The sequence below is a fragment of the Salarias fasciatus genome, chromosome 13, assembly GCF_902148845.1.
Source record: "Salarias fasciatus chromosome 13, fSalaFa1.1, whole genome shotgun sequence".
Classification (NCBI taxonomy): Eukaryota; Metazoa; Chordata; class Actinopteri; order Blenniiformes; family Blenniidae; genus Salarias; species Salarias fasciatus.
This window is the reverse complement of record NC_043757.1, coordinates 26,287,660-26,307,831: the sequence shown is the minus strand read 5'-3', so window position 1 is coordinate 26,307,831 and position 20,172 is coordinate 26,287,660. Positions and strand designations below refer to the sequence as shown.

The 20,172-nt window shown below is 43.1% G+C and overlaps 1 protein-coding gene across 21 annotated transcripts in view; it reads left to right on the top strand.

Moving 5' to 3' along the window:
- The window catches only part of LOC115399180 (regulating synaptic membrane exocytosis protein 1-like), a 69,265-nt gene extending 49,898 nt beyond the window's left edge, over positions 1–19,367 (top strand). For 8 of the 21 annotated variants that reach the window (XM_030106425.1, XM_030106417.1, XM_030106416.1 and 5 more), the window contains 14 exons: positions 784–843; positions 1,681–1,758; positions 3,557–3,646; positions 4,824–4,907; positions 9,822–9,931; positions 11,053–11,168; positions 11,673–11,833; positions 12,622–12,836; positions 15,021–15,065; positions 16,158–16,323; positions 16,592–16,704; positions 17,141–17,242; positions 17,354–17,493; positions 18,811–19,367. In XM_030106425.1, coding sequence (XP_029962285.1) covers positions 784–843; positions 1,681–1,758; positions 3,557–3,646; positions 4,824–4,907; positions 9,822–9,931; positions 11,053–11,168; positions 11,673–11,833; positions 12,622–12,836; positions 15,021–15,065; positions 16,158–16,323; positions 16,592–16,704; positions 17,141–17,242; positions 17,354–17,493; positions 18,811–19,029 — 1,699 coding nt within the window. In that variant the 3' untranslated portion in view covers positions 19,030–19,367. Of the gene's footprint in view, positions 1–783; positions 844–1,680; positions 1,759–3,556; positions 3,647–4,823; positions 4,908–7,199; positions 7,266–9,821; positions 9,932–11,052; positions 11,169–11,672; positions 11,834–12,621; positions 12,837–14,947; positions 15,066–16,157; positions 16,324–16,591; positions 16,705–17,140; positions 17,243–17,353; positions 17,494–18,810 lie in introns of those variants that run through there. The other 13 variants (XM_030106432.1, XM_030106422.1, XM_030106421.1 and 10 more) reach the window with 10 other exon arrangements.
- Positions 19,368–20,172: the final 805 nt, after the last annotated feature.

The window sequence follows — 20,172 nt, the reverse complement described above, 5'->3', positions numbered from 1 at the left end:
TTTATTTCCAGTGATCGTCAGCTCTCTGATGCTTCTTATTTTTGATAAATCCTCCTGGATCGTGTGTGTGTGTGTGTGTGTGTGTGTGTGTGTGTGTGTGTGTGTGTGTGTGAGAGAGAGTGTGTGTGTGTGTGTGCGTGTGAGTTTCACATATTGCACAAAATTAAGTTTATATTTCAGCACCATGGACAGCGCACTGCGTGTACACTCGTTACAGTATTTGTGTTTATTGCAGAGTGTGCATGTGTGTGTGCGTGTGCATGCGTACGTGTGGGTATGTGTTTTTATGTATTTTTCACATAATGAACCAAATGAATTAAGTTCAAAAATTCTTCGGGACTGGGGGCAATGTTAGATTTCCTTTGCTTCTGTCGGCCTATCAATCAACGTGGCTACTCTCAGCACTCCGTCTAATTTTCTCTCAAAATGTGAAAGTGTGTGTGTGTGTGTGTGTGTGTGTGTGTGTGTGTGTGTGTGTGTGTGTGTGTGTGTGTGTGTGTGTGTGTGTGTGTGTGTCAGTTTCACATATTGCACAAAATTAAGTTTATACTTCAGCACCATGGACAGCGCACTCCATGTACACTTGTTACAGTATTTGTCTTTATTGCAGACTGTGTGTGTGTGTGTGTGTGTGTGTGTGTGTGTGTGCGTGTGTACAGAATGAGCATTAGCTTCTCTTTCCAGTTCACCCTCTTCTCCCTCTGCTCTTGTTTTGTTTGTTTTTTGTTTATTTTGACTGTTGTTGATTTCCTCATGTGTCATCCATCCCCATGGTAACCACAGTGAGGTCATCATGATCCACCAATCAATGCGAGGCAAAAGTGCTGAGTGCCTGCACATCAGGTAAACCGGCCAATCACCACATGCTCTATTCAACCGCTAGTTTTAGCGTCTGTCTGGAAAAGGATGGGAAAATTGTTTTATAAGTACATAATGGTCTCACACACACACTGGAGATACGTTCCATCTATTGGTATCATTTTCAACAAATCCCATGATTATAGAACTTGTACTCCTGCCAGTTGTCCACAAGAGGGCACCACACGAACATACTCTGCTGGCTGCTTCCTTAAAACAGCTGGGCTTTGTGTCTCACACATCACTCACTCTGTACTCCACGTGGACCTCAGGTTGCTCTGGGAACCCACTGCTAAAAGAGGTACGTTTCCCTCTTGAGAAGACATCTGTGTGCTTCATTAGAGGAAGAAGTCCAGCGGAAGTGGTGAAACGTTGCGCTTCCTGCACACGGATGTGTTTCAGAGAGGAGTGTGTCTCTGGGGATGAGGGCTGGCTTCTGATGCTTTTACTCTTGTCATTTAGAGCTTTATTTCCACTTGAACTCCAGAAGCCTTGAAGCTTAGCCAGTGATTTCTACTGAGGAACTCTGTCCAGACACAAATTGGGTGGGTGGATGGCTCCAGGAAGACAACTTTGCCTTAATTACACATGTAAAAAAAGAAAATCTGTATGAAGCAAGTACTAAGGCCAAACTAATTTGATGTCAATAAACAAGATGCGTGGTGAATGAAATCACTGGGTAAACTGCCACTTCCTTTGCCCTGTCGGATCTCTCTGCACGTTGTCCAAGCGCTCCCACACAATTGTTTGCTTTTTTTCCTCCTCTTTCCATCCATTCCTCCAATTTCCCACTTGTGTCGGCTGCATGCATGCTCACACAAGGAGATCCTCTAGGCTCAGTAAGGAACTGCCTCCTAGGATGCCACTTTTATTCAACGGTTCTCACAAACAGGCAAACAGGTAAGTCTCACGCCGTGGCTTCAGTGTGCTTCAAACCAAAATTCACCTTTGGCTCAGTTATGCTCCTGTTAACGACATGACATGCAGAATGAGAGATAAGTCGAACAATGCAGAAACTGAATGAAATTCTAACAATACAAGCTTAAATGATACATTTCTGACTGGATTTCCATTAAAGATTGACAATCTACGATTGGGTACCAGTGTCTCAGTGTGTAATTTAAAGAAAATATCATAAATGTGACTTCTTAAAAACAGGATAATAATCAGGTGCCTCATAAAGAGTTTAAACTGGATCTTTCTGATAAAAACAAAAAGTCAAGATGAACTTCTATCTTCAGGGTTAGCCATTAACGATTCATCATGTAGGATGTTTTTCCGCAACAATAGAGTTTTTCAACGATTCAACAGTCGTGTTCTTACAAAACGTGGGAGTACGCCGTGATGAAATGGACAAGATGGTTCCTCTGGAGATCAGCGCAGGAGACTCAAGTCATGATTATCCAACTGCCCCGCTGCGCCACACAGCCTCCATCCTCCCTCCTCCCTCCCAGGAAAAAACCTCACTCTTTAATGCATTCGGAGCCTTAACACTAATTAATTGTTCAAATCTCGGTAATGGCTCACACTTTACGAAGACGAAGTGTGCAAGCAGTTACATCAAGAACACTTGAAGGAGAAGTTACATCCTCACTTCTCACACGCCTTTAGACATCTGGCCAGCGGCTCTATGGAGGCAGGGACGAACAGAAACAGTTGGCCTAATCCCGTCTCCAGTGTATGAGCTGTCCCGTGTTGCTGTTCGAGGACTCTATTCGCCCTTGATTTGAAGCAAACTGAGCCTGTTCCATATTGTGTAGTCCCTGTTTAGTTGCAGTCTGTGTAGTCTTCGAGATATTGCTTGAACCCATGATTTAAACTTCTGTCTGAGCTGTTTTTCAAGATAATTAGAATTCAAGAAAATTGTGTAAAAACACACTTCTGTTTTAAGTTGACATAAAACCACAAACAATAAAGTTATGGCCTTCAGTTGAATTACGGCCAGTGATCATTCGCAGTGTGAACATAATCCAAGTGATGTGACAATACGTCAGTTTGTATTCCGTGGTCGAGATGACTGAGTAAGTGAAGTTTAGGTTAGAATGTTGGTAATCCCACACATGGCAGCTATATTCAGTTGGCAACACATCATCTGTTATGTCTCTGTCTTTGTCATGTTGTCCTGATGATCATTTCTACCAACTCATGGGTTCCAGTAATATCTCCCGCTCCGTGGTTGATCATTTTGTGGTCTTTTCCGCAGCTGTAGAAGCTTCAGGTTTTTTGTTTTGTTTTTTTTCCGCAAGAGCATGCTTCTTTAAAACGATCGTCTCTCCACAACATCCACGCTGGCGCCCGTATCTCAAAAGAAAAGCTCTGTGAAGGCACTGGGAGTGCTCAGTACCATAATGGCGCTTCACACACACCTCCTAATGTTCGGTGATGATGCCACAGTCAGATAAGATGCAGACACACATGTGGGTGCGTGAAGGTTGGGGGAATAGCGGCGAGGTCTTTCCATCCAGACATGTCGGTTCAGACTCTTGTTCCCACCTTACTTCATCTCCAGCCAGGCACTCATGGGTCACTGCTCACACTAAAGCGTTCTGATTTTGAGGAATCTAACCAGACTTTCTTTTAAAAGACTTTTTCTGTCTGCCCATTGTTTTTCTCTTTGTTTCTGTCCTCTCCTCCTGTCTCCTCTTCCTCCTCCTCCTCTTCCTCCACTGGATGGCATGTTGTGCTGTGGTGCCTCTAGTGATCTGCAGCCTTCTCTGGACAGGGTTAGGAGCGCTAGCGCCAACTGTCTGACTCCAGACAATCATGCCCCCTCACCAGAGACTGAAAGGTACCAGCCTCTGTTCCCTCCGACCCGACTCCCCCCTTCCTCCCCTTCCCGTAGTCCTCTTGTAGTTTCCTTGTCTTTGTAGTTCCTTCCCCACTGACTGATCCGACACAAGCCGAATGTTGAACTTCTGTCACCATCACAGCGCACCACTCTACTCTTTCTCTTGTTCTTTGGCTCAGTCTTCGGGTTTTACGCTAAGGTGCAACGATTTTCTCCAGCACAATGTTAAATTTTAAGAAGTGTCCTCGGGTCTCAGAGGATTGAGGACAACTGGCGTCATTCGTCCTGACCACAGAATGGCTGCACCTCTTTAGCAGTTTAACTGGGGAAACCTTTGCTTTCTTCACACAGTCCGGTCTTCACCACTTTGTCAACCACTCGTTTGTCTGCCGTATTCCAAAGTGATAAATAATCATTATTCCTGGCCTCACAGTGGTCGGTCACTTAAGCACTCTGTCGTATTGCTAAACTCATGCCATCTGCGCACTGACCTGCCGGAGTCATTCTTCTTGTGGAGGATTAAAAAGTACTCAATATTTCATCGTTGAAGTTGTTTAATTTCCAGACAGAAGTGGTTTCATTACAAGTCATGCCTCTTCTAGAGAATCCAGATGTTTTTACACCATGTTAACGCTGATAAACTAACATTAGCAAGGTAGAGTTAGGCATACACACTACAACATTTGAAGATTGTGAAAACATTGTGTCATTAGTCATGTGGAGGTAACTTTGATTAGGGATAAAAAAAAAAAAAATCTTCCAAGAAAGAAACCAGCCAAGTTCTACTTGGACAAATAAGAGTATGCACTGACAGTGGGCCAAAATGTCCACATTTCCTGAGAATGTAGGTGAAAAAACATCATCTCTCTGGGACTAATGTCCATTACAGCCAAAAATCTCAATAGAGAAACTATTGAAACCTATCTGTTTTTGGCTGGTGGAAACCAAACAAAGCTACAAGAAGAGTCATTGTTGGACTTTGGATTTTTCAGCAAAAGCTACACAATTTCAACACTATGTATAAGCAGCGTGCTGGCATTTATAGTTCTTTCCGATGTTCTGCAAGTGGTCAACATTTGGTCAAGCGGGCAGGTTAGAATCAGAATGGCTCTTCTGATTTCACACTGACTTGCTGTTGTGGTGCTCTGGGTGATCTATTCTGTGTGTGTACACGTAGAAAGCCTTTCTACCATTCCCTGCCCCGAAGACGCCCGGCAAGCCCCAGGATTCTTATCCAACATGCTTCCCCTGAAGATGACAGGTATCCTTGTGTGGACGCCTTGCAGCCGTTTGCCTCTTGGAGCTTGACTTGTGCCTTGAAATCTGATGCTGCTCTAATCCAAACTTTCATGTATTTTCACCAATTATAACTACAAAAAGACTTTTAGTACTCAAATTGCCCAGAAAGCCATTGCCCAAAAAATTATGCTCTCTTTCTTTATTCTTTTTTTTTTTCCCCGTCTTGGTGAAGTTGGATGGTTTTGGCTTCTGGCAGATGTCAAGCTCTAGCTCAAACTTCCAGCTTTCTCTTTGCGAATTTTTGACGCTTTTGTGATTAGCCGCTGGTGAAGTTGCTATCTGAACTTTTCCGACTTTCCCTCTATGGATATAAGTAGAGCGGGTGATTTTATCTTGTATCAATATGAAATAATGATCATTTTCAGTACATTTTACAAATGTTTTGATATTTTGGGATGTGTACTTATCAGTCATTAATTTAACTAAAATAAAAAAAATTGGAAAAAACCGCCACAAAGCCTGTGTAAGAGGCTCTGCTAACATTAGCCTACATTAGCAGTTTTCTGGAAGCCATGTTGAGGAGCAATGTTCTTTTTATGTGATCAAATACAAGATATAATCACCAGCTATTCTTCTCACCTTTACTTGTTACTGTTTGGTTAAAGATAAGCTGAACACGATGGGAGTGAATGTTTAATTTCACTTTTGGAAAAGGTGGAATGTTGTGTTAATGGTGAAATGACAGAATGCAGCGGTTTGCAAATAATTTAGTCTGAGAGGAATAAGACTTACTATAGTTCGAAGTTACAGAAGTCATAAATGATATCATAATACAGTAATGTCAAGTGCAAGTGACATATAATATTGTTCACATTTAATATATTTCTGTCTGAGATCTGAAATCCTACCTGATACATTAGAGAACATTGCTTCTCAATAAACAGGATTTAATGCTACTACTATTTCTTCAACAGAATTGTAAATAGCTTCGCTGTAGCGTCACTGATATCCCAGGTATGAGTATTTTGACAAGCTGGAGTTCAGGATTGAGCCTTGCTATTGGACTGTGACCGCTACTGATCCTGAATAGTGCAACCCCAATGAGTAAACTAGGAAGTTATTGTCAGTGGGGAAAAAATACAGGTTTTAGACCCTTTATTGACCTCAGCATTATGTAAAAATCAAGATTTTTTTAATTTTGGATTTTATTTCTTTCATATTTTTGACTGTCAACAATAGTCTTCAGAATTGTTTGAACAGGCCATAATATGACTGGAAAAAGGTCTTGGCAACTACTGTCAGTTATTATTATTATTATAATTATTATTATTTTTAGCTTTCTTGAAGAAGGTATCTCTTCAAAGGCTTTTCTTTGTTCCAATTTGCTTCTAATGTTACTAATCAACAGTATGTGCATTAAAAAAAATCTGTGATTAAACATAGAAAGTTATCCAGTTGAATATATGGTCGCATTCCGAGTCAATTACCATTTAACACAATGTCCCAACTTTCCAGGTCAAGTCTTGTTCTTGTGACGAGTTCTCCTTTGTCTTGAACGGTCACTCACATCATGTGAAGCGTTTCTTCTCCGGCTCTCAGTCTGTGGGTGGTGTTCCTCCTGGTTTGTAGTTTGAAGTTGTAGCAGCAGTTTTGTGGACTCTATCCTTCCATCCTGATCTCTCTTGGCGGCTTTGTGCTCTGGAGGTAGTTTGTAGTCGCTATACTGTGAAGCCCCGCCCCCGACGCTTCCCCAACTCGCTTTTTTTTTCACCCCTGAGAATTTGTATCTGCAGCTTTTGTGTCTGCTTTCTCCTGTAAAGTCTGAGAAATCTCCGTCGAGGCTGAGCGCTCATCAGTGAATCCACACTGTCTGGAATTCATGTCATCATTGTAGCCATTTTCATGGATGGAGAACATGAATGCTTCATGTTTACTGTCTCCCACATCATAAACCTATCAGGCCAATGGCAGCCAGTCTGAATGATTTATCCTCCATCGTGCTTTCTTTCATCCTCTCATCCATCCATCCTTTCATTGCTCTCCTGTGAGTCTATCCATCGATCCATTCACTGCATCTACCCATGCATTCATCCATTCACTGGCGCATCCAATGACGTCACCCATTCATTCAACTCATCCATCCATTGATGCCATCCTTCCTTTCATTCATGTGTTTGTTCATGCTACCCGTTCATCGATCCATCCGTCCGTTTATCAATCCATTGATGCCACCTGTTTATTCATCCCTCCATTGATTCCACCCATCCGTCTTCTTTTGGACCTGTTCTGTATTGCTCATCCGGACATCGTCCAGGCAGCCTCGGACCCTGGAGACCCCCGAGTGTCAGACTCTTGGCAGGAAGCTCTTTGACAGTAGCAGGTAAGACGTGTACTGGAGGGCTCAGCACATGTCAGACAGTAATTCACAGCACCGTCCTGAACGGGCCGCCACACGAAGGATAATCCCTCCACGGGACCACAGCTGGAGAGCGCTGGCTGACTTCCTTTCTCTTCTCGATTCTCAGTTCGTACTGAGCTGTAAATTCCAAACAGTACGTTTCATACTAGTTTGCATTTTTACATTAGGACTCAAGTTGAATTAAAGCAAATTTTACACCCCATAAATACAAATGTATTCATGTAGTAAATCTGCTGCCCCGCCATGACTGTAAAGACCAAGCCTAAAACAGAACGAGTTTATCTGTATTTCTGATCAACAAGCATTTATTTAATGTTTGTACCTTGAAAAAACACAGGAATTTTGAGTCATTTTTGAAATGATACTCGCTTCATAGAGTGACGTTACCTGAGAAGTTTTGGGGGTTTGTTCAAAATTAGCTTGAGGGCTGGAGCAGCGTAGCGACGGGGTCCACATGTGGCTCATTAGCTGCTACCTGCTCCACCAGTCTCACTGAAACAGTGAAAACCCCAGTCGAGATCCCAGCAGCAGAAGTCACAGTCCTGCCCTGATGATTGGAACCGAGCTTATCCTCGCCTCGATGTGATATTGAGCAGCCCTATACATCTAAGTGACACTCTTTAATCCACTGTGCACAAGATTTTTCATCCAATTAAAAGTTTAAAAGAAATAATACACTGTTGTTGAACATGCTATTCATGTTGAAAAAAAATATTACAACACAAAAGGTTAGATTTACAACATACCGTGTTGCCATCATTTTTATGATCCAGACAATTTGAGTTATCTAAACACTCGAGAAAGTGTGTCTGCCCAACGCTGATAAAGGAGGTAGGACTGTGCTGTCAATAAAAAAGCTGAAGGTCATATTTTGTCAGTCATTTTTTCCCCCTTCTGTAATGGGCTCTCTGGCAGGCCTAAAGCAGCCGTTAGCATCAGTTATCTTGAATAGCTTCAATTGTTCCCATTAAAAAAGCCAAGTGTTTGATTATCAAGGACCTGGATGATTCCCTCTCCTCAAAAGAGATCCGTTACTCAGTTTACCCATGTCGGTTCTCTGCAGTCTTCAGGTTACTCCCTGTCTTGAACTCAAGCTTCTTTGTATTTGAGACCTTTGGCATGCATGTATTGAGTGCTGGTAATTTGGCACCAGCCTCGTGGCGTTTGAAGGTGTGGCCACGTTTGACAGGTTGACTTTCAGGACTGTTGGTTGGAAATTGTGACTTCAGTTCAAGTTTTGCTCTCTGGATAGTCGATGTCAGCTGATATTTGAATTTATCTCTCTTTATCTAAATGTTCTCTGCTTTTTTTCACTCCTTTTTCTTCCTTTTTTCCCTTAAATCCAACATTTTCTTCAAATCCTTCTTGCTCCCGCATGCTGCTGCTGGGTTTGTATGGTACTGGGGTGTGCGTGTGTGTGTGTGTGTGTGTGCTGCGTGTGTGTGTGTGTGTGTGTGTGTGTGCAGCAGAACGCCATCCCCTCTTTGGTGTTGTGTAAGAGTCTCCTCACACTTGTCGTTAGGTGATTGTTTGTTGTCCTCACTTCTTGGTGGATCTTTTTCGGTAAGTTAAACTAAAATTCTAATAATTTTTTTAGCACACAGTAGATTTTCAAGCCACACCTGACCTGTGAAGAGGGTCATTTATCATGATGCATTTTAAAAGGAAAAAAAAACAAAAAGAAAGAAAGGTTGATATGAAATAAAATACTAAATTGAGTGAAAGGATACATTACAACTCAACCTCAAACCAGATATACCCATGAACTTAATTTAAATAGTCTGTCATTTGTTTGTTTATAAAGACAACAAAGCTAAATAAAGCAAGCCAAGCATTTTAAAAAAATTGCAGTGTGTTTTGTTTGTTTTTATTTAGTATTGTTGCCAATTGTAGAAAAAAAACAACTCAGTACTGCTAAATTTATTCCAAATGTTTGATTCATGATTTTTTTTAGCATATTTTAGTCGTAAAAATGGGCAAAACATGTTTAAAAGGTTTAATCTCATTAAATGACTAATAATAATTAAATCTTCGGATCAGATTCAGCTTTTAACTCAGTTTTTTTTTTTAATTCTTGAAGATTTTTTGCTATTGTTAAAAAGTACAAAACATTAATTTTTTTTGCTTTTCTATTTTAAAATATGTCAAAAAATAACAGATCTTCCAACATGTCCTGCTCAGTGCAGCTCAGAGAAATGTTCCTAGCTCCGATGTGAAGTGAAATGCAAGCATTCGGTCGAATGTTTTCTGCTCTTTGTGGTCGTTCTGTGAGAGTGAATGAACACGTGCTGACACAGTGGAATCTGTGCTTGTTGGCTTTCACCTTCTGTTCGTTGTTCCACCGCGTAAATCTTTGATTTGCTGTTCGACCCGGCGACAGGATCCCTCACTTGCAGCTCCCTATCACTTCGCTTCACCTTGTGAATTGGATGCCGCCAACGCTTTTCGCTCGTTTCTTCCCGGTCTGGACTCACGGGTCTTCGCCCCCTCCTCTGTCGGTTTGTGTTTCTTTCGTAGGGGCCACCTCCAAAGTGGAGCGTCTCTTTCGTCCTCGGTGACGTCCTCGTCAGCCCGCAGAGTGAGGCAGCTCCCACAGCTTCCCCCCAAGAGCAACTCCGCAGAACAAGGTGAGGAAACAAGAGTCGGCGCTTAACAAGCTTTTATAATGAAACGAAAGTTAAAGGTGTTTTTTTTTGTGATTTTCCTCCTCTGACAGTAGTGTTTTATTCATTTTGGAGTGTGAGGATGGGGGCCGTGTTTTATGGTGCTTTCGCATGATTTTAGTGTGAAAATCGTGTCTCCGTCACGTTTTCCTTTTTAGTCGTTTCCATGCTTGATGCCTTTTGTTCAGAGGGTTTAAGAAAACTCATTATCAGCAACCCCACACTAGTGCAGTCATCACACACTGGACTGTTCTTCATCTGTGGAGGATAGTTAAGATAGTTAAGTCATCATAATGTCACTTGAAATGTGTACATGTACTGCGTTGTCCTCTGCATATGTGCAAACCAGGTGGGTCAGTACATCGAAAGGCAGCTGAAAGAAGCTTGAGCAAATGATGTACAAAATGTACAGTTTATTTATTTGCAAAAATCACACCGTCTACACACAGTGTTTTCAGCTTTTCTGGTGTTTGTATGGCATCAGCTACCAAAACAATGAAGACAGACCAAGTCATTCGTCCTCACTGTGGACAAAGCGTTCCACATGGAGCGTCTCAGTACGTCTGTTATTCACTCCAACAAGATCCAGCCAGACAGGAAGTTTCCTCGCATCCTGAGTCTTTTTCAAAATAAAGCATTCTGTGTGTTGAAAGCAAATCGTATTTCAGTTCATGACTTCAAGCGTCACACCTGGTGGTCACTGGCTAAAAGTCAAATTTGAAAAAGCACAGAATTCAAGGGAAAATAACTACAAAAAGTCAACAAACTGAAACACTGTTGAAGGTTACTGGGGTGAAGAAAGCCAGTGGTCACTCACAGCTGGTGCACATTGAGTGCACCACAAAGAACGCTGTTATTTAGAAGAAATCTCAAAGCACAAAGACATTAACATCATCTGCATATGTGTTTCTGTTCATCTGAAATCATATAATGCTGGTGCAGTTGTTCGGTCTTGATGTTCAGTGATATCACAAACTGTTTCTTTCTTCTATTTGACTGATCTTTAGTTTTTCTCAGCTCTCTTCCTGCTTCGTTGAATGATTTTTTTTTTGCGATTTGGTGGAACGTGTCCTGTGTTCTGTTAGCCCTGGTAGCAGAGGAGCGAGTCCGGCAGCTCCAGATGAGGGTTCATTCCAACCGCGCGTCAGCCGCCACCTCCAGCCAGCAGGACCTGGACCGAGCCCTCAAGAACAAACGAGAGGTGAGCCGCAGTTTTCTCTTTCTTGGTTCTCTTGGCTTCATTTAGCAAATGAGACAGTAGCATTCAACTACAAACAGTGCAACTTTGATACAAGGTCTGACTTTTATTATATTGCATAACTACCAAGATGGACGTCTACATTTGTTCTAAGGTAGAATCTGAGCTGTCTAGTCATATAATATCAATCAGATAACTTCAGCAGCGATGAGCTTCCTTAAGCTAGTCATCCAATTTACCTGATGCACACCAATGTTAGCTACTGCCTCTGATGTCAGCATCACCAGTTAATCAAGTAAACTACATTGTGAAGCACTAAGCTCTGTGTAGCACCTGTTGTCGTATGATTCTGACACTAACAGCTGCAGTCGGCTGTGACAGCTTGTATGAACCAAAGGTCAATTCACTTTTCAACCCTTGTTTTGTGCTGGCTTGATTTTCACTCAGCCATCGGGGCCTTCAGTGGAGCTCTACCGATGCCTCACATGTGACTGTGTGCTCCTGCAGCTCTACAAGGACCAGAGGCGGAGCAGCGAAAATGTTTCCCATAAGTCCTCGGACAGTGATGTCAGTGACGTGTCAGCCATCTCTCGAACCAGCAGTGCCTCTCGCATCAGTAGCACCAGCTACATGTCCATCCAGTCAGAGAGACCCCGGGGACGCTTCAGGTGCTCACACATTTTATATTACATGGCGATATACAGTAGTACAGATTAAATCCCATTAAATAAATCACATTGCATCTCATCTCATGATGTCACATGACATCTCATTACATTGCATCTCATTACATCTCATTACATTATGTCTTATGAAATCCCATTAATCTCATTACATTGAACATTACATTATATCTCATTGATCATAGTATTTAATCTGATTACATCACATTACATGCATTACATCACATTATAATACATCTCATTACATTACATCTGATTATATTACTTCACATTGCATCTTAATACATGACATCTCATTACATTGCACATCACATTCCATCTAATTACATCATTTATTTACATCTCAGTACATTACATTACATCAAATTAAATCATATTGCATCTCATTACATTCCATCTTATTACATCATAGTATTTACATCTCATTACTTACATCATATTACATCACATTACATTGCATCTCATAACATTACATCCCATTATTTTATATTTCATTAGATTACATCTTACATTACATTGCATCTCATTACAGAACATCACATTATTTTACATCAAATGACATCTTGTTATATTGCACCTCAATACACCTCATAACATTACATCACATTGCATTAATTCACAGGGTTTGCTAACGTTAAGCTAACTGTGTCCTTATGTATAAAGACAACCTGTAAAGACGGTAAGCACTGTGGACTTCCAGTCCGGTGCCCGTCACTGTAGTGAGCCTCATCTGAAGCTCAGTTTCCTCTTCCTGTGTTTTGGACCGCGAGCAGCCGAGCCATGCGTGCGTCGGGCCGCCACATCATGAAGAGCACCAGCGTGAGCGGCGAGATCTACGGCATGGAGCACGCCGACGGCAGCCAATCGGACACGGCGCTCGGTAGCCTGGGCAGCGGGATCAAGAAGCGGCGCTCCAGCCTGAGCCAACGCGTGGTCGCCATCCTGCCGTCCAGACGGAGCCGCAGCACCTCGCAGCTCAGCCAGACAGGTCGGACGCAGACTGACCACTCCCACCTGCTTCCTGTCGGTTCTGTCGGATTTGAACTTCGACTTTACATCACGTCATGTAGCCGTCCTGTCTGTCTATTAGTGGTGATGTATCATCACCAAAATGTATCTCCTCCCTTTAATTCTCTGATCATAATCATTAGTGTAATTACTGTAAATAAATACCTTTGCCAAGAAGGTTGGCCGCCACTGAAAGCATCGCGTCTGCTTCATACCGGGTACTAACTCATTCAGGGACTTTGCATTTGGCAGATTCTGCACAAAGTTGAGCCTGAAAGATGATTCGAATAGCTGTTTTTACCGGATCTGCCGGGAAGCTGGCTCTAAACAAACTAACGTCAGAGTCCTTTCTGTTTAAAAGTTTCAGCAGGATCACCACTAACCATGCCAACTCATCTTTTTAAGTGTTCATGTAGGTTTCTATATAATTCAGTAAAAGTCTGAATATAATTTAATGCCTTTCTTATCAATTACAATTGAATTAGTGTGTGTGTATATATATTACGCTGCGTAGCAGTTTTCCCTGTGGGTGAGAAAGCGAGTAAGTGTAGAGAGCAACCAGTGATGAGCACAGCTCAAAATGTGCTGCAAGAGATGTAAAGTGAATTGATTGGACCGTTTCTGGTGCAGTTTCCTTTAAAGCGATACTTCAACATTTTGGCAAATTGGCCCATCTAGGGCAATTCGGTAGTCATTTAGAACAGCCTACTTACTTTTTTTGTGAGGGCGAGCTGTTGTTTATTCAGCGGTGAGTCTGAGGAGAGCTTCACGGCGGACATAATGGAAGTGGACGGTACAGTAGCTTCCCTCGTCAAACTCATCAATCCAACACAATCCAACAACCCCAAAACACACTTTGGTGGACACGTTATAATCCCCACATTCACTACGCTGTGAAATATTAATGCAAAATTACGAGATTGAGCGTTTTTTTGCGAAGATTGCTAAGACGGAACTACTTACTAAACATGGCGTCTGGGCGTAGTGATCTCAAAAGAAAAAGTAGTTCCCAATATTTGCTTCAATGTCGTAACGCTACAATATTATTTGTTGGTGTTTCACAGCGTAGTGAATGTGCGGATTATAACGTGTCCACCAAAGTGTGTTTTGGGGTTGTTGGATTGTGTATTTGATGAGTTTGACGAGGGAAGCTACTGTACCGTCCACTTCCATTATGTCCGCCGTGAAGCTCTCCTCAGACCCACCGCTGAATAAACAACAGCTCGCCCTCACAAAAATAGTAAGTAGGCTGTTCTAAATGACTACCGAATTGCCCTAGATGGGCCAATTTGCCAAAATGTTGAAGTATCGCTTTAAGTGACATGAAACACTGACTCAAATTTAAAGATCAAGAGAAGAGGATACCCTAACAGGGTCAGATGTTCAGAGTGTGGACAGTTGAGAGATTTTAAACATTCAAAAGTAGGAGGAAACACAGCTTAAACAAAAACTGAGGAGCGCTTCAGGGCTATCTCCCTGGAGCTTACCAAAAACAAAACTTGACTCTTGATTTAAGTACTTAAGCTGAAGGTTTTTGAACAGCTTTTGTAAATCATTTTAATCCAGTTGGAGGTGCTCAATGCTTCCATTGCAACTCAACTTTTCTCTCATGAAATTATTTAGTCCATAGTCATAATACCTGGATTTATCTAGTGTATTTTATACACAATGCAGCTCAAACACATTTGGCAAAAGGAGAAAAATACATTTTAATGTATTAATGTGATTCTCAAAGTGTGGTTCTCGGCTCATTGGTGTGATGCACTTGGCGTTGGACAATGAGAGGCAAATTATCTCAAATCTCGAAAATCTGATTTATAAATATACATAACTGTGTCATCAGCATACAAACTGACTGAACACGAAGAGCAGACCTTAGGGAAACCACTACAAAAATAAACAGATAACAGCAGTGGTCCCAGGGAGGAACCTTGTGGGACACCCTTTTGAACAGTGAGGTGATTGTAGAGATGTGAAAACTGGCGTTTTCATGGTTGCACCAGTGATTAAAACATTGCAAAAAAATCTAAACAAAAGTAAACATTCCCATCACTCTTTTAAAGATGACAATGAAGTGAAGGTATGATTTAAAAACCACTGTATCCAGTTTGATGTTGTTGTTGTGTACTGGCTTTGATGTTGTTATATGTGTGTGTTATTTCAGAGGCGGCGGGTAAGGCGGCGGACAGACAGAAAGGTAAAGCAAAAGGCAGGTAGTCAGACACTGCAGGAGACAGAAAGAGGTTCAGGAACTGACAGCGGACAGCTAACACAGCATGAAGGAAACCGATGCTAGATTACACATAAAGAGAGTTGATAGGCTGAGTGCAGACAGACAGAGAGCCAATAGGGGTAGTTTGGTTAGAAAGGTGAATGTTCCCAGTCTCTGGCACGCTTCCTTACGCCACCCTCCTCTTTCACCACGAAGGTCGGTTCAGTTCTGATGGAAACCTGCTTCAACCAATCCACAAATCGTCTCAGTAGCTTGATGCTTCTTTCTTCGAAGGCCTATTTGAATTCTTTTATCTTGGATGAATCTCTATAGTAAAAGTCAACAAACAGCAGGTTTTTTAAAATGAGCTGAACTCTTCCTTTTCAACAAAGCTGTTTTTTTTCTTTTCCCAGCCCTCCCAAGTTTTACCTTTACATCCCAGCTAATTAGGGCTGCACGATATCAGGTTAACATGTTAACAAACAGCATTGTTTACAATAAAAACCAACTCGTATGAAGATGATGTTAAAGTCTTTGTGCTTTTGTTGCTCTTATTTTGTTTTAGTCACGTTACTGTGTTATTTTCTGTAACTGCTCATTGATGTTTGTATTTTGAGCGACGGACTTCAGGACAGTGACCACCACCTGATGAAACAAGGCCGCCTGATTCATGATTCATTTTGTTGCTTACTTCCTGTCTGGTTCGATCTTCTTGACGCAGCTGAATTAAATAAGAAAACACATGGTACATGGAGCCAAAATAACTTATCACAACTTCTATCTTTCTATCTACAATGCAATAACTGAGCGATATATGGTGCAGCCCTACTGCTAACCATCTGACAGCTCCTCCTGTTGTGACTCCATCATCTAAAATAGCTTGAAAGAGAATTTAAAGAGATGTTGGTGGGCTCATACTGGGATGTGGTTTTGCATGGGGTTACCCTGCATAGTCATCCTTCTTGTTGGGTTGCTGTGGATTTGTGCAAACCTGTGAATCTTCCTGGGGAAGTAGGTGAAGGGATGCCTGACACCGTCTAGGAGTTTAAAAATCAGCAGCTCACCTCAGTTTCTCTGTGTTTGGCACAGAAGCATCGGCAGGTAAGAAGGCGTCGAAGGGTGGCAGCAGCAGCATCCAGAGGAGCGTGGAGACGGGCATGGCAGTGGAGTATCCACGTGGGGGGTCGGCCATGAACCGGCAGGCCAGCAGAGAGTCCACCGACGGCAGCATGAACAGCTACAGCTCTGAGGGGAAGTAAGTACGCTTTCTGGAACGGGTCTACACCAGCCACGATGTCTTAGTGGTGAAGAAAGTCTAAAAACCTCAGTTCCTGAATGCTGACATGCCCAGTCGACCTTCATAGTCCTCCTGACTGTCCCTTGTTGACCAGCTGATGTGCATGAGTCGGCGAACGTCAACCCCAAGAATCTGCCCTGAGATTACTGACGTTTACCAGCAGTCACACCTGTTTATTGAGGTGATCTTGAGGAATACAGTGAATGATCTGGCTTGTGTGTGTCAGTTTGATCTTCTCAGGGATGCGGCTGGGTGCCGACAGTCAGTTCAGTGACTTCCTGGACGGGCTTGGTCCCGGGCAGCTGGTTGGCCGGCAAACGCTGGCAACGCCTGCCATGGGTGAGTCCACAGATCGTTCCATACACATTTCTCTGTTGTCTGTGGAATTCATTTGAAGATACAAACAGGAACTAATGATAGATGAGCTGCACCCAAGCATTTCTGTTATTTTGAATCTATATTGATACGAGGACTCATCTGATTTTCATGGTTTCAATGAAACTGTTCCATCAAATCCAGCTCTAATTGAACGTCCTCTATGTTTACAGTTCATCAAACCTCACATACATTTTCATCACATCTACAGCATCATTTCTGTCTGACTTTGCATTAAAGGTGTATTGTTTTTCCACATCAGTGTGAGTTTCATGTCTACAGTGGAAATGGGAAAGAGAATGAAATGGAAAGGTTTATATTTCCTGTAGCTCAAGGTTTCTGGTGCTTTGGCTCAAAATGCAGCTATAAGTAGGCTTTATTCTATTTTGGTACTTCACAGGTGACGTTCAGATCGGTCTGATGGATAAGAAAGGCCAGCTGGAGGTGGAGGTGATCAGGGCACGAGGCCTTACCCCCAAACCAGGCTCCAAATCCCTCCCAGGTAACACACTCCGTCCCACCAGTGCATGTTCAGACCAGCACTGTCAGCGACCCCCTGTCTCCTCTCTCCCTGTTTTCTTTTCAACTTTCTCCTTGTCGCCTCCGTTCCCAGCTCCCTACGTCAAGGTGTACCTGCTGGATAACGGAACATGTAAAGCCAAAAAGAAAACCAAGATTGCACGCAAGACCCTGGAGCCGCTCTACCAGCAGCACCTGCTCTTCGATGAGAGTCCCCAGGGCAAGGTGCTTCAGGTAATGACCCACCGCCGTGCAGGCAATGCTTAAAGAAACACTTTGACTAAGACGTCATACCTTTACCAATTAACAAGCTGAGACCCGACCAGACGCTGACCTAAAGATTAAACTTGGTTTAGGTGCATCTGAAAACTTAAACCGGATGTTGAGACTACAGTTAATCCTAACTGTATTTCACCTGGAATGATTTCACATGGTCGACAACCTCTGATGTGCTGAACTGTCTATCTGATCATGGATAATCATTTCCTGAAGCGAATCAACCCAACAAACTGTTAACCAATCAGAGTCAGAGTAGGTTGGATTTGTCCATAAAAAGATCTTCGTGTTTTCGTCAGAGTGTTCACCTACTAGAAGACGATGATCGCATCTGTATTAAAGGAGTCAGTAAAAAGTACTATAAAGTATTGCAGCATCAAAATGACCAAACAGCATGATTTTAGAGTGATATTCAAAGGGCGCATCCATGAAATTGTTTGAAAACTCATCGGTTTTAGAAGAGAGTTTCTTGAAATGCTCTTCAGAACATGAGCGGAACGTGTCTTGAATGACATAATTCTCGGATTGAACTGCTCAAAAATTCATCTGTACATCTCCTGAACAACTTGAGACTTTCTCCTTGAAGTTCAACTCAGTGCAAAACGTTTCTTCTTTGACATTGAAATGTTGACTTGAGTTCTTTGAGATGTCATGTGGTCAGATATTTGTGGGACTTGAGAAGGTCTGATGTGCTTTAATCCGGAGGTTCCCGACCTTTTTCTTGAGGGACCCAAAGTTTAACCACAGTTGACCTCTGTGACCCTCCACCGCCCCCTCCCTGTATGATCACATAGCAAGTTGAAGGAACCTCATAACACACTGTATGTGAAATACAGCTTCTTTGTTACATCCTGTAACGGTGAGTTCCTTTCCTCCGAGGATAGACTGATTTAGTTTACACACCGTCTGTGGGTGCTGGGTGATCTGGTGCTGCTCCAACAACAGTTTCAAACTTTCATTCATTACAACATTTTCAACTTTAATTTTATCCACTGCTTCTCTGAAAACATATTCCATCCAAGTCTCTTGGTTTAACTCCTGATGACAAAATGTGTTCATGTAATTGTTGGTTAAACTGAGTAGCTTTGGGACATAAATGAATTAAATCAGGAGATCAGACGAAGAATGGTCAGAAATGTGTGAACCTTTGGTGCCCCTCATGGGGGTCGGGCCCCCCTGGTTGGGAATCACTGGTTTAATGATGGTTGCTAATAAAACCCTGGATGAGCTTGTTTTAACCTCTCTGACTCCTCTGCTTTCCTCCCTGTCCTCCAGGTGATAGTGTGGGGCGATTATGGGCGACTGGACCATAAATGTTTCATGGGTGTAGCACAGATCCTATTGGAGGAGCTGGACCTCTCCAGCACGGTGATCGGCTGGTACAAACTGTTTCCGCCTTCCTCACTGGTGGACCCTACGTTAGCTCCGCTCACGCGGTTGGCGTCTCAGACGTCACTGGACAGCTCAGGACCGCCGCCGGGCGTTCGGTCCTAGTGACCGGACGGCAGCCGCCGACTCCCCCCGCCACCCCGAGGACCCCTCAATGGACCACAGCTACTGGACCACAACTGAGCAGAGGGTGAGAGCAACGCCCCGAGGACGACGCCCAGGAGCCCTCGGCCAGCCAATGACAAGCCAGACGGAGAGACAGGGAACGAGAGCGAGCGAACGAGAGAGAGGGAGAGACAGAACTAGCCAATCAGAGCTTAGCTGGAGTCCGACAATCACGTCTCACACCTTCCCCTCTTCCTCCTCCTGACGCCGTTTTCTTTTCACCGCTTTGCTTTCTTTGTGTTCTCCTCTGAGCTGCAGCAGGTCTCCGACGTCCGTCACCCCGCTCTCCGGGTTCCCCTCAGTGCAGCCAATCAGAGCAGAGCTAGGAGCTAGAGCGGCGCGAACGTGGATCTAGGAGGTTCAATCTAGAGGTCGGACGGTCCGGTGGCCTTCGAGGAGAAGGCAGCCTGCACGTGCACATTGTTCGCCTTGGTGTGAAAAAGAAGCACAGGAAAAACCTTTTCTGTGTCAGAAAGCAGGGAAGAAATCAAACAGAGGCCAAATCAATGATCGACACACTTTCACCTTCAATTCTTTGGGGGAATCACGTTGTTTAGGTTTTTCGTCTTGGTTTCGCTCAGATTTCAGAACGGTACCTTCAGGTGTAGACTCCCTCTGTGTACGTTTGGGTTTCGAGTGAAGAGCCGTCGCTTCCGAGCCCCCCGACCCCCTCAAACTCCCCCTGTAGGCGGGAGCAGCATGACTCGGGGACTTTCCCTTCTCCTCCCCTCGTCCGTCCCCCCAAGCTGCATGCACGTTTCTTTCGTTCCGTTCCGTTTTCTTCCGTTCCCTTTACTCTACTTTTGTTTTTTTGTTTTTTTTTTTTTTTGTTTGTTTTTTTTGTAAACTCGAAAGACAAATTTAAGGAACGATTCTCAAAAAAAGAAAAACGAACAAAAAAATAAATAAAGTCTAGACTTATGTGTGTTAGTTCCACATACTTTTAGGCCAGCTTGTATGTTGCATGTTCTTGTACAGTTTGCTCGTACTGAATATGAAAACAAACTGAGAAAAGCCAAGCCATCCCCCGCCCCTTCGCCGGAGCGGACCAATAGCAAGAGAGAGAGGGGGGAGGGGGGATCA